This window comes from Peromyscus leucopus, chromosome 7 (genome assembly GCF_004664715.2).
Source record: "Peromyscus leucopus breed LL Stock chromosome 7, UCI_PerLeu_2.1, whole genome shotgun sequence".
Taxonomy (NCBI): domain Eukaryota; kingdom Metazoa; phylum Chordata; class Mammalia; order Rodentia; family Cricetidae; genus Peromyscus; species Peromyscus leucopus.
In genome coordinates this window covers 113,756,176-113,769,269 of record NC_051069.1, presented here as the reverse complement: position 1 = coordinate 113,769,269, position 13,094 = coordinate 113,756,176, and the positions used below count along the sequence as shown (strand labels likewise).

General features: G+C 46.0%; 1 protein-coding gene across 1 annotated transcript; it reads right to left on the bottom strand.

Annotated features, from left to right (window-relative positions):
* Window positions 1–6,899: 6,899 nt before the first annotated feature.
* Window positions 6,900–11,365, bottom strand: Mrps24 (mitochondrial ribosomal protein S24). Its single transcript, XM_028870602.2, has 4 exons — window positions 11,264–11,365; window positions 11,122–11,190; window positions 10,924–11,035; window positions 6,900–7,327 (listed from the first exon to the last, which is right to left on the bottom strand). The coding sequence occupies exons 1-4, from the start codon at window positions 11,300–11,302 to the stop codon at window positions 7,044–7,046; spliced, it is 504 nt and encodes a 167-aa protein (XP_028726435.1). The 5' UTR covers window positions 11,303–11,365; the 3' UTR covers window positions 6,900–7,043.
* Window positions 11,366–13,094: the final 1,729 nt, after the last annotated feature.

Sequence of the window (13,094 nt, the reverse complement as noted above, 5' to 3'; positions counted from 1 at the left end):
TACAAAACACAAGTTACTTCTAGATTGGTTTTCAGTTTTATTTTTAATTAAATACACTTAAGATCACAATAATTATTAATAAATGTATGTACAACATGATATTTTTGCAGTTAAACAGATTATTATACCCATCATCCACATAATTTTACTCTTTAAAGTACAAGTATTAGGGCTGGAGAGATGGCTCAGTGGTTAAGAGCATTTGCTGCTCTTCCAGAGGACCCAGGTTCAAGTCCTAGCATCCACAGGGCAGCTCATGACCATAGCTACAGTCCCAAGGTATCCAATGCCCTCTTCTGGCATCCTAGGGCACTACATGCACATAGTTCATGGATATACACACAGACAAAACACCCATACACATACAAATTAAAGGAACAAAAATCCCTAATACAAACATTTTCATGGCATCATTAAGATTTGGGGGGAGGGTTTCAAGACAGGGTTTCTCTATGTAGCCCTGGCTGTCCTAGAACTCTTATCTGTAGACCAGGCTAGCCTCGAACTCACAGAGATCTGCCTGTCTCTGCCTCCCAAGTGCTGGGATTAAAGGCATGTGCCACCACCACCTGGCTAAGATTTTTTAAATTTAATTATGTGTACATGTGTGGGTATGTGCACATGAGCTCAGGTATTCAAAGGGGCCAGAGGAGTCAGATGCCCCTGGGCTGGAGTTACATTTGGTTGTGAACACTCGATGTGGGTGGTGAGAATTGAACTTGGGTCCACTGGAAGAGCAGTATATGATCTTAACTCTGGAGCCATCTCTCCAGCCCCATCTTCAAGAATGTTGTCGGTGGATCCCTTCCTTCCAGAAGTCAGTGTTACCTTCCTGTTAAATCGCCTCTCTTGCTTTCTTAGAGTCACCAGTTAGTTCAGAATCCCTCTAGAAATGTTTATTTATAATAATTTTAAATCTATAATGTGTGCAGTGGCATTTTCACCTTTAAGGCACTGTCTGAATGGAAATTCTGTTTAATTGTATGACTCCCTTTAGGAAACAGTCACTTGGAGAAGGAGATATGTTCTGCAGTCTGCAGTCTTCCTGTGACTAGAGAGGCTGGAGGTGGCCAGTCCACAACCTCTGTGGCTTTAACAGTAGGAGAGAATTTGGCCAAGTATTCTGAGGGGAAACCTGTCCTGAGTGCCCTTGTAATGAGCAGCTTCAGGACAGTGTTGTTATGGAGTTTGTGACCCCCGGGAAATGACTGTAGACTCAATCCAATTAGAGTTAAAAGATTTATTGATTAGCTGCTAGCAGGATGACAGCCTTAGAGCTAAATCTTGGACATGTCATGAAGGAGGGGCCTGAGGAAAGGTTTTTTTAAGGGCAAAACCACAAGAAGACCTTCAAGCAAGCCAAAGCTGGTCTGTTCTGCCAAGTTTAAGTGGTTAAGGAGGAAACCATCTTTAGTTATCTGTGTAAGAAAGTTACAGAAACCAAAAAAGCAGTTAGTCATGTCATAACAAGTAGATGGTCACGGATGGACATTTTTGGGTAGGGGTCAGTAAGTCAAGGTTGCTGGGAATGTATCTTCTAGGGACTGGAGTCAGAGATGATTGGCTGGTGGGTACCAAGATGGATGCCTAGCATAGAGTGCATTTCCATTAGCCATCACATTCCTACTGACTCTAGATCATATGAATCAAATCATTGACACACATTTATGTAGAGCTAAAGGTTGATATCTTAATTATGTTGAATATATAGTATAATATGTATGTGTGTATATGTGTGTGTGTGTGTGTGTGTGTGTGTGTGTGTGTGTGTGTGTAAGTAGCCAGTTTATGATACAAGGGCCAATACAAAACAAATTCCATGTATTTTTTTTTGTGTGTGTGCTTTTTTTATTGTTGTTTTGGTTTGCTTTTTGTTGTGTTTTTGATGGGTTTTTTTTTTTTTAGAGAGAGAGAGAGAGAGAACATGAAATTGGGTGGATTGAGAGGAGGGGGAAGATCTGAAAGCAACTGGGAAAGGGGAAAGAATATGATCAAAATATATTTTATGAAAAAAATTTAAATAATACAGCATTTGTTGCTCTTTCAGAGGATCCTAGCACCCATATCAGGTGGTTTATAACCATCTGTAAGTCTAGCTCCCAAGGATCTATCACCCGCTTCTGGTCTCCACAGGCATCTTCATGCATGTGTGTGTACACATGAAGACAGACATGCATACACATAAATGAAAAATGAAATAATTTTAAAAATATTTAAAAAAATAATTATGTTAACTTTATTCATAAATGAAAACCAAGTGATATAACTTACAGTGAAATTTGGTTCAAGGAAATGAATATTACTGTCTCTAATTAATGGTATAATGCATGATGCTTTAAGTTGGCTTCTACGTAATTTAAGCAGGCTGTGAGTCATAACACTTTTAGAGTTTCCTGCAGCGTGAAAGGTTGACACCCCAATCAGAAGTGAATGATTCACAACCAAACATATAATCACACAGTTTTAATTTAAATGAAAATGATACAAATGTATTATATGAAGTAAAAAAAAAACACAACATTAAATAAAACTAAATTCTTTTTACATTTGTTTTTCAGTTTCTTTAAATACAAGAATATCATTAATTGCTATATTATGCTACTGCAACTTCATCATATTTTGTAATCATTGCTGTACACATTCATTGTTGATGTAGTGGAATTTGGATAGCTAAGTTAGCATATATTTGAATTTTATCTATAATTGTACAAACAACTGAGGTACAGTATGACATGATCATACATCCACACAACTTTGACATTTTGACAATGTCCACCCCTGTATTAACCTTTTCATACCTCATCATCCTTTTCCCCTTCTGCATCCTTAGTAGTCTTCTGTTACTTTACTGTCCTACACACACACACACACAAAAAAAAAAAAAAAAAAAAAAAAAAAAAAAAAAAAACACACACCTAAATTTCACACTTGAAATAAAACTTGTAATACATGTCTTTGTTGGTGTAGCTTATTTCACTTAACATAATGATCTCAATTTTTTTCTGTTTCCTGCAAAAAATAAATAGCACAATGATTTCATTCTTCTTTCTGGAAAAATAAACTTTTATCATGCACATACATAGTATTTGTTACCAATTGATCTGTTGACAGGCACCCAGGCTGATTCTGTATCTTGAGTCCTGTGATTGATGCCACTGTAGACAGATGCAAGCAAGATTCTGTATCGTCAGCTTTTATTCCTTTTCATACACACCCTGAAGAGGCACAGCTGTGTCTGCCAGTAGTTCTATATTCGTTTACTTATTATTCATTTAGTTCGTTATATGAATGTTGGTGTTTTGACTGTTTATGTTTGTGCAGCCTGTGCATGCAGTGCCCACAGAGGGAATAAGAGGGCATTGATCTCTTGGCACTGGCTGTGAGCCATCTTATAGGAGCTGGGAATTGGAAGTAGGTCCTCTGCAAGAGCAGCCAGTGCTCTTAACCAGGAAACCATAACGCCAGCTCTGGTTATTATCATATAATATGTAATTGTAATAAAATATATAGGGGTGTTCCATAATAATTTGCATAGGAAACAAAGTACATTCCCCCAAGTATGTAGAAGGGACATTTTTTCTGCTTCCTCACCAACAAATGCTTTCATAGTTGTTTGTTACTTGGTTTTACTGATGATAGCCATTCTAAATGGGAGAGATGGACTCTCAATGTAGCTCTGATTTGCATTTCCCTAGTGGCTAAGAATAGTGGACATTTCTTCCTGTATTTGCTGGCAGTTTCTACATCCTCACCTGAAAAGTTTCTCTTGTTTTGTGCATGTGTTTATTGGAATGTTTGTTCTTTGGGCATTTAAGTTTTTGAGTTATTTAAATGCGCTGTGTCTCAATCCTCTGTTGAATATCTGGAAAATATTTCTCCCATTTTGCACATCTTCAGTTTGTCAATCACCTTCCTTCTCTGTGTGGGAGCTTTTAAATTTTGCACGATCTGGTTGGGTGATTCTTGCTGTTCTTCCCTGAGCTTTTCAGAGCCTATCCAAAACAGCGTTGTCTCTCCCTCTACACTGAAGCCTTCCCGCTGGTCCAATCTTACACTAGCATCTGTTCCATTTCCAGATGTTTTTTGTGTAGCGTGCATCACAGGGATCTCATCTTAGTGCTGTACGTCTCCACTTTTCCCAGCACACCTGCTCCCTCTTTCCAATTGTGTTTTCCAGGCACTTTTGTTGAGCCTCAAATAGCTGTATTGCTGTGGGCTAACATCTGGTTTCCATCCCACTGGTCTACATGTCTGTCCTGAGCCAGCACCATGCTGGTTTGGTTTCTTGTTTCTTACCATGGCTCTGCACTGTAGCTTGAAGTCAGGTGGTGTCTCGAACACGGCCCTTTTTGCTCGTTTTTTAAAATGAGGTGTTTCACCATCATTTGAATGATATTTTCCTAAGACGGGAGTGACATCCAGGCTCTTTAAATACCAGCTTCAGCAAACAGGATCAGCTACTCAAAACTGCATGTCACTCTAGCTCCAGGAAATTCTCTGGTCTCTGCAGGCAACTGAACACATACATGTGTACACACACACACACACACACACACACACACACACACACACACTGAAAAAGAGAGGAAGGGAGGAAGGAAGGAATGTTATAAACAGCACATGTCTGTAATCTAGGCTCTCGGCTCAGGAGGTGGAGGCAGGAGGGTCTCAAGTCTTTCCAGGCAAGCCTAGGCTAAAAACAAGATCCTGTCTCTAAATAAGTCTTGCATAAATCTATCATACAAGAGAGGGGTCGTTATGGGGAGAGGGGAGAGAAGGGGGTGGGTAGAGGAGGAAGTGGTGGTAATAGAAAAATTAAAAAATATGTCTGACTACATGCTTTGGTCACAGGATGTGGAGAAATCAAGTTGGTACTGATCAGGGAGCTTCCTATCTGCTGGCCAGGGTTATCCAAAGACCGTCTCCAAAAAAAGACTGGCTGTCCTAGAACTCGCTCTGTAGCCCAGGCTGGCCTTAACTCACAGAGATCCACCTGACTCTGCCTCCCAAGTTCTGGGATTAAAAGAATGAGCCACCACTGCCCAGCCTTCAAAAAAAAAAAATGGTTTTTTTTGGAAGATACACTCAATAACAACAACAAAAATGTATCTCTAGAAAAGTCTCAGTATTTGAACATTGAACACGACACTTTGTAATTTGTGGGCACTGGAATATATCTGGGACAAGCACATTGTGAGGGCTTTCTGGAAAATTAATGGGAGAAAATTCTTTCCTTTGGTGAAAGCAATGTGGGCACATCCACGTGGCCACACTTCCCTTACTGTATCTATTCTGCTCACTCTGTCTTTCCGATAAGCCCGGGCAATAGCCTGGAGCTTCCTCCCTCCTCTGCCCAGCTTTCACTGGTCTTTGAGGTTCAGATCTCTTAAGTGTTTCTTGGAGCTTCGAATGACCCTGAATGACCCGTAGTGGCTGTACACCCCTCATCCACTCCCTCCCAAGCAAGACCGCTTTTCTCATCTTCCTTCCAGCAATTCTGTCTTAAGTTCCTCAACATCTTAAAGCAGATGCAATAAACACACTTGCTCTCTTCTCCAGGAGGGAATGATGCTTAAGATAGAAAGTAGGGAGCAGGGGATCTCAGAGCCAAGGGTGGTGGCACCAGCCTTTAGTCCCAGTACTAGGGAGGCAGAGGCAGGAGGACTGGTTAGTTCAAGGCCAGCCAGGTCTATATAGTTGAATTTGAATCTGTCCCTCAGGCTAGTACACAACCCTGTAGGTTACTGTCACCTATTGTCGGTGTGTTGGGTCCCATTCCCCAAGACATAGCTGAAATCAACTCATAGTGGACACGCACCTATGTAATATTTGACTTCTGTTTAGTAGACTTCCCAGAACCTACAAACTGTCTCCTTAAGGCCCCCAAGAAAGATCATCCAGAACTAAAGCCTTTGAGGGGTTTTAAGGGTTTGGGGTTTTTGCTCCCACTGTAGAAATCTGTTCATTAGAAAAGCAGGGTTTGCCAGGCAGTGGTGGACACACCTTTAATCTCAGCACTCTGAAGGCAGAGGCAGAGGCAGGTGGATCTGATATACAGAGCTAGTTCCAGGACAGTCAAGGCTACAAAAGAAACCCAGTCTTGAAAAACCAAAAAATAAAAACAAATAAAACAAAACAGCAAGAGCTATTGGGTAAGGGGACCTTTTCATTTGGACAGGAAACAAGCTTAGGTCAAGGACCTGCACAAGGATGTGGATGAAGTGAAGCCCTTTACCTCAAGTTCCCGCAAACCCTGAAGCGCCTCCTAGACCCTCACCCATGCTCCCCCTAAAAGGAGACAGGGCTGCAGAGATGGTTCATCATGTCAGCTAAGGACTACTGCAGAGGACCCAGTTCAGTTCTCAGCACTGTCCAGACCAGCTGGATCAGGGTTCCAGACAGTCCCAGGGAGAGGATGGGGGACCAAAAAAAAGAGAGGTAACGGGAGTCAAAAGTTGGGGTCAGGAGAGCTACCTGTGACACAGCTCTTTGTACCCCTCACTCGGGGAAGCAGAGAAGTCAGTAAAGAGCATCTAACAGAATCAGAGCTCAGATATCTCAGGTTCCCCCTCAGCAAGGTGCACTATGGGACGGCAAACGGGAGCGTTTCACATCTGTGTCTGGAACACCTGATCACACATAGGTGGGAAATGTCAAGGGCCAGTTCCCACACGACAGCCCCCAGACCCTGGCACCAGTCCACAGCTGGCACCACCCTGGCTGAGGGGCATGGAATGCTTACATCCCAACATCAGGGCCTCCAGTCCAGTCTAGACCTCAACATTAGTACCCACGCCCAGCAGCTCAGTCACCTGTGACTCAGCCAATGCCTTCCACCTACATGCACATACACACAGACCCACCAACACACATATAATTAGTCAAATCTTCAAACGACAGAGGGACAAGACATTAGCAGGGTCTTTATTCAACAGCAGCTTGGAACTGATGCCTCCATCCTCTGAGAGGAGACATTTCCCCCGATCTATTTCACTTCTCCGGGTCTTTGCAGGCTCCAGCTTGATGCAAGAAAGAGCACCTTTTTATATGTACTTGTACACGACCTTGGAGGGCACAGTCTGAAGGTGGAGTTTCACAGGACACTTATACAAGTGTGACAACAGAGTCTCACTGTAGCCCACAAGAAAGTAGAATTTGTGTGCTGGTAACTGCCTCAGGACCACGGCACAGATGTCCACCTGGTTGGCCCGGCGCTTCAGAACGATCTGGTCAGCCAGGCAGCCTGGAAAGGTGCCCAACATGAACTTCCGAAGGAAAACATCTTCCAGTGTTCTCTCTGCAGCGTGATCTTCTCCATCCAGGTTACCTGAAGAGGATGTGACAGAAGAGTCGGCTAAGGGAGCTGCGCAGACTCCAGACCTCACATTCAACAGGACTGGACACTCAATTCCATCCCTTGCCCACAGCCATTCCCCATTTCTTCTAATGGAGGAAGACTGACATCTTAAATTCAAAGCACAAGGATGCCAAGATGACTCAGCAGGTAACAGTGCTCACTGTGACAGTCTAAAGACCCGAGTTCAATCCCCCAGCACACCGTAAGAAGCCAGCCACACTTCCCATGCTGTAGCCGCACTTCCAATGCTGGGTCCCTCTGCTCTCGCCCATGGGTAATCAATCCCATTAAACTCTAGTCTACACCTTCCCACAGGAAAGCCTGGTGCAATCGCACATCTGTAAGCCCAGCACTCTTACAGGGAGGTGACAGGTGGAGACAAGAATTGCCCAGGACCTCAACAAACAGATGCCTGGAGTACAAACCACAGCAGACACAGAGAGACACCCTGTCAACAAGGTGCAAAGAGACAATTGGCTCCTGAAAGTTGCCCTCTACCTCCACAGAGACAATGGCACATAGGTGCATGCACTTGCACACAATACAAATTGAAATAAAATTCAAAGCACCACATCATTTCCCCAATCAGTCCTTTGAAGTCAGTGTATCACCATCCTCATTTTACAAAAGGCTGAGATGAGCTAGAGCACAACGTTGGGTACAACCCCCATCTAGAGTTAGCCCCCTCCCATCTTCCTCAATTGCATGGGTAATCCCACGGCCAGACAGACAGGCCACTATCTACTTCTGAACTAGCTCTATTAGGGCTACACGTCCACCTGTGGATGGATCTGCAGTCTGAGCCCTGGGTACCTGGAGCCATGCAGTGTATTTTCAAGACTCTGCAGGAACCCACGGCTGTATCTTAACATCTTTTTGGGAAGGAAGGGGCTGGGCACTGAACCCAAGAATCTGTATTTTAAATGTTTTACATGTGCATCCTATTGAATGTTATGGTGAGAACTCACATGCTGAACAAAAATACAGATTCTCATTGGTTCACAACAGTTGTGGTCTACATCACTACACACTGAGCTAGTGAGTTCTGAGCCACTGCCCCCAGTGGTAACGCACAGCAAGGTTTGTACAGGCCTCTAGTCACAATATTTTATCAACAGATTAATACATAACTAATTTTATGTGTCCTTCTATTAATATATATGGTTGACTCATTAATACTGAGCTCTGATAACACAGGCCCAAGTACAGTTTATCTAACAAGCACTTTCTCCATAAGGCACATCAGTCTTCTTGAGCTCACAGAACACTAGACAGCATTTCAAGGCCACTCAAAGTGCCATATCCCCAGCATAGGGCACAGTAACGTCTGAAATGTGGCTCCAGACTACCAGAAGGGCACGTCTTACATGAGCTTCTTCTACCCCAGCTGGGAACCCACAGGTGAGCCTCACTCTGCCCACATCCCCAAATGACCTTGAGTGACTTTGAGGTTACTGATAAACTTTAATCAGTGTAAGGGCTAAGCTGGGCAGGTGGCTCATTGGTGGACAGTCTACTGTATGGACAGGCGGCTCATTGGTGGACAGTCTACTGTATGGGCGGGCGGCTCATTGGTGGACAGTCTACTGTATGGGCGGGCATCTCACTGGGTGGACAGTCTACTGTATGGGCGGGCGGCTCATTGGGTGGACAGTCTACTGTATGGACAGGCGGCTCATTGGTGGACAGTCTACTGTATGGGCGGGCGGCTCATTGGTGGACAGTCTACTGTATGGGCGGGCGTCTCACTGGGTGGACAGTCTACTGTATGGGCGGGCGGCTCATTGGGTGGACAGTCTACTGTATGGGCGGGTGGCTCATTGGGTGGACAGTCTACTGTATGGGCGGGTGGCTCACTGGGTGGACAGTCTACTGTATGGGCAGGCGGCTCATTGGTGGACAGTCTACTGTATGGGCGGGCGGCTCATTGGGTGGACATTCTACTGTATGGGCGGGCGGCTCACTGGGTGGACAGTCTACTGTATGGACGGGTGGCTCACTGGGTAGACAGTCTACTGTATGGACGGGTGGCTCACTGGGTAGACAGTCTACTGTATGGACAGGCGGCTCATTGGGTGGACAGTCTACTGTACTATTATGAGGATTCACACACAGGTCTCACCTGTGGATACCAGCACCTGCAATCCCCATGCTCCCACTGTGAGACGGAGGACAGAGGCAGGAGAAACCCCAGAAGCTCGCATGCCAACTAGCCTGGCACACACAGGTGGTGACAAGGAAACTTGTCTCAAACAGGTTGAAGGCAAGGACTGGCCTGAGGATGGCTTGACTTTCACATACATGCAGTGTTATACATGGACATCTGCACTCACACATGAACATGTACAGACATTTTACACATGAATACCATATATACAGATTATTAAATTACACACACACACACACACACACACACACACACACACACACACACAGATTGGGAGTTGAAACTCCAGTATCTCAGAAAACAAATAGGCTGGTGATAGGGTGTATACCTATACTCACAGCACTGATAAAAATGAGGCAGAAGAATGTGAGCTCCAGGCCAGCCTGAGATACACTGCCACACTCAAATATGGTTCTGCAGGTAAAGGGTGCTTGTTTGAATCTGGGACTTATATGGTAGGAGAGAACTGACTCAGACAAATTGTGTATACACACACAAACACACCATGCATACAGAAATGTAAATGAATAAGAAAAATAAACTAGTGAGGAGAGGAAGAGAAAATAGAAGTCTGCAAATACAGGTTCTATGAGCAATGAAGACTGAATTTGGAACATTTGTGCAGAGTCTGTGCTTTGGTGAATGCTGCATTATTTAGGGCACGCTCTTCCCTGATGTAGGATTCTATGTAGACTTCACCCCCTCATTACCGCTGAGTTATTACACATCTCTGTAAATTACGGCTGACCATAGAACAGCAATGTCAAATCTGGTTTGTAGGCATGCAAATAGTGTTTTCTCTGGAGGCACAATTGAGACTTTAACTCTCACAGAACAAGGAATGTTCAAATTCCTTCCAACATCCTAATCTATGGGTCACGCTGTAATTGTGGGTGTGCTCCCTCAATGGATGTATGCAGGAAACCGGGGGTGAACAGCCAACGTGTTCCTCTGTCACTCTCCATTTCCACTTATTTACTTGTTGTTTATTTATTCTTGGCAAAGCAGCTGCTCTTTCAAGACTAGCCGTCCAGTGACCCCAGGACGGCCTCTTCATCCTCGCACCCGAGCAGTGGTTACAGCCCCACCAGGTTTTCATTTGGGAGCTGGCGAGGGTCCGCATGAGTAAGCGACACCGCACTTTACTAATCCTTACTCATCTTTCCAGCCCCATAACTAAATGTCTTTTATTTTATCTTTTTTGCGACATGGTCTCACTACGTAACTCTGGCTGGCCTTAAACTTGAGTTCCGCCTCCTGACTGCTGGGATTAAAGGCGTTCGCCATCACGCCCAGCCCCCTAACCAAAAATTCGGATCTCAGCCCTCAAGAGCAGGTTAAAGTCGCCCGTGCCACGTTTCGGTCAGACCGGGTGGTGGTCCTTCCCAGGTGCCCTCACCTGTGTGCAGCGACAGCCAGCCCTTTCGGTGCGCGATGTGGTGCGGGGCGTGCGCCTCCTCGTAGCTCACGGGCTTGTCCCCCTTGGCCACGCGGACCCTCGCCGCCCGGTTCTAGGAGCAAAAGGGCCGTCGTGGGGCAGCCGTCCCCAGCGCGCCCCCGCAACCCCCCAGCCCGCGGGGCGGCCCCCTGCACTCACCTTGGCGCAGACCGCGGAGGTGTGCAGGGCGCGCCAGGCACCGGGCAGCTCCCGGCTGCACGCCAGCACCTGCGGAGGGACGGGACGTGCGTGAGCGGACACCCCGCGGCGCCCCCAGCCCTCCCGCCCGCAGCCCACTCACCCGTAGCCCCAGCCCGCGGACGGACGCGGGCGACGCCATGTTGGACCGGTGCAGCGCGGGACGCGTCAACGCGCAGCCGCAGGAAGGAGGAACCGCGGGGCAAGAACGAATAGGAACACGGGCAGGGGGCGGGGCGAGACGTGGAGGGCGGGGCGTGGGCGGGGTGAGGCGGGTGCCCCGCAATTTCCCTGGTGGTGCCATAAAAACACGAGGTTTTTACCCTCAAGGAGCTGGTGGTAGGAGAGGCTTCGCGTCCTGCAGAGAATTGAGGAAACACGCCGGCCCTCAGAGCCCGCCCTTCCAAGCTCCCGCTCCCACCTGCGCCAGCTTTTTTGCCTGAAACTCCAGCATCAACCTCCTTTGGGCTGGGAATACAGTTGTTGACCTTCATCTGAGCAGATCCCAGAGAAGAGGTTGCTGGGCTGGCTCCTAATCTTTTAAAGGAAGGGGAAAGAGAGACAGTCTATTGAGGATGTAGCTCAGCGGCAGAGCCAGCAGAGAAAAAAATTTTTTAAATGGCAAGGGAATTTATGAGGATATGGCAGGGCCTGCTAATGCTCAAGCTAGAGCGATGCAAAAGTAATTAGTATTCCAGAAGTGATTAATGGCGGGGAGGGGGACAGGGGAGGGAGTTAGCACCGTGGATATTTTATTTTAGAACTCACTGTACTAAAGAAAGCACATGGGCTCTACAGTCTGACTCTCATGATAACAAAATCTACTAAGAATGACAGGTGCCTTCAGAAGGGAACTCTTTTTAAACAGCACCTTCAAAAGGCATCCTTTCCGGCCGGGCTTTAATCCCAGCACTCAAGAGGCAGAAGCAAGCAAATCTCTGAGTTCGAGGCCAGTCTGGTCTACAGAGAAATCCTGTCTAAAAAAAGAAAAACCTTTATGTCTTGGCTATATTTATTTTGACTTTGCACTCACCCAAAGGCAAACATGTTACATTGTACAGTTGACCCTCGGTTCCATTATATATAAAACGAACATCTCACCAACAGGGCTAATGAGACGGCTCAGCTGATAAAGCACTTGTCACTCAAGCCTGTTTCCCTGAGTTCTATCCCCAGAGCCCTTGTAAAGGTGGAAGGAGAGGACCTCCCTGTGGTGGTATGAATGAGAATGGCCCCATTAGGCTCCAATCACCAGGGAGTGGAATTGTGGAGGAAGGATTAGGAGGTGTGGCCTTATTGGAGATGTGTCACTAGGAGTGGGCTTAGAGGTTTCAAAAGCCCACACCAGCCTCCCCACCCGCCCACCTCCGGCCTGCAACTTGGGGATCAGATACAAGTTCTTAGCTACTTCTCCAGCACAATGCCTGCACCTATCTGACTGCATGCTGCCACGCTCCCCACCATGATGATAATGGCTAAACTCTGAAACTGTAAGCCAGCCCCCAACTGACTTGGTCATGGTGTCTCTTCACATAGAATAGTAACTAAGACACTCCCCTACAAAGCTCCACATGCATCCTTGAGTACACACACACACACACACACACACACACACACACACACACACACACACAATTTAAAAAAGCAAAACAAACAAACAAAAAAAAAAAACACTTCTTTGAGCTGTTAGGATGAGGAAAGCTTTTAATAGTCAGGCATGGTGGCTCACTCCTATAATCCCAGCACTTGGGAGGCTGAAGCAGGAGGACTGCTTTGAGTTCAAGGCTATCCTCATGTATAGAGAGACTGTCTCAAAAACAAGCAGAAGAGAGCATTTGGTGAATGGAAGCTGGTATTGGGTTCTACTTGCTGAACCATGTGTTTGGGGATATGCATGGGTCACCTGATGGCAATAGTACCCTAGTGTTTCCTGA

What these genes read in the sequence shown, in the direction of transcription:
- Mrps24 (XM_028870602.2), bottom strand. Translation starts at nt 11,302, where the DNA reads ATGGCGTCGCCCGCGTCCGTCCGCGGGCTGGGGCTACGG. An exon ending in TCCGCGGGCTGGGGCTACGG is followed by an intron (nt 11,191 to 11,263) that starts GTGAGTGGGCTG and finishes GTCCCTCCGCAG; the next exon opens with GTGCTGGCGTGCAGCCGGGA. An exon ending in CCTCCGCGGTCTGCGCCAAG is followed by an intron (nt 11,036 to 11,121) that starts GTGAGTGCAGGG and finishes TTTTGCTCCTAG; the next exon opens with AACCGGGCGGCGAGGGTCCG.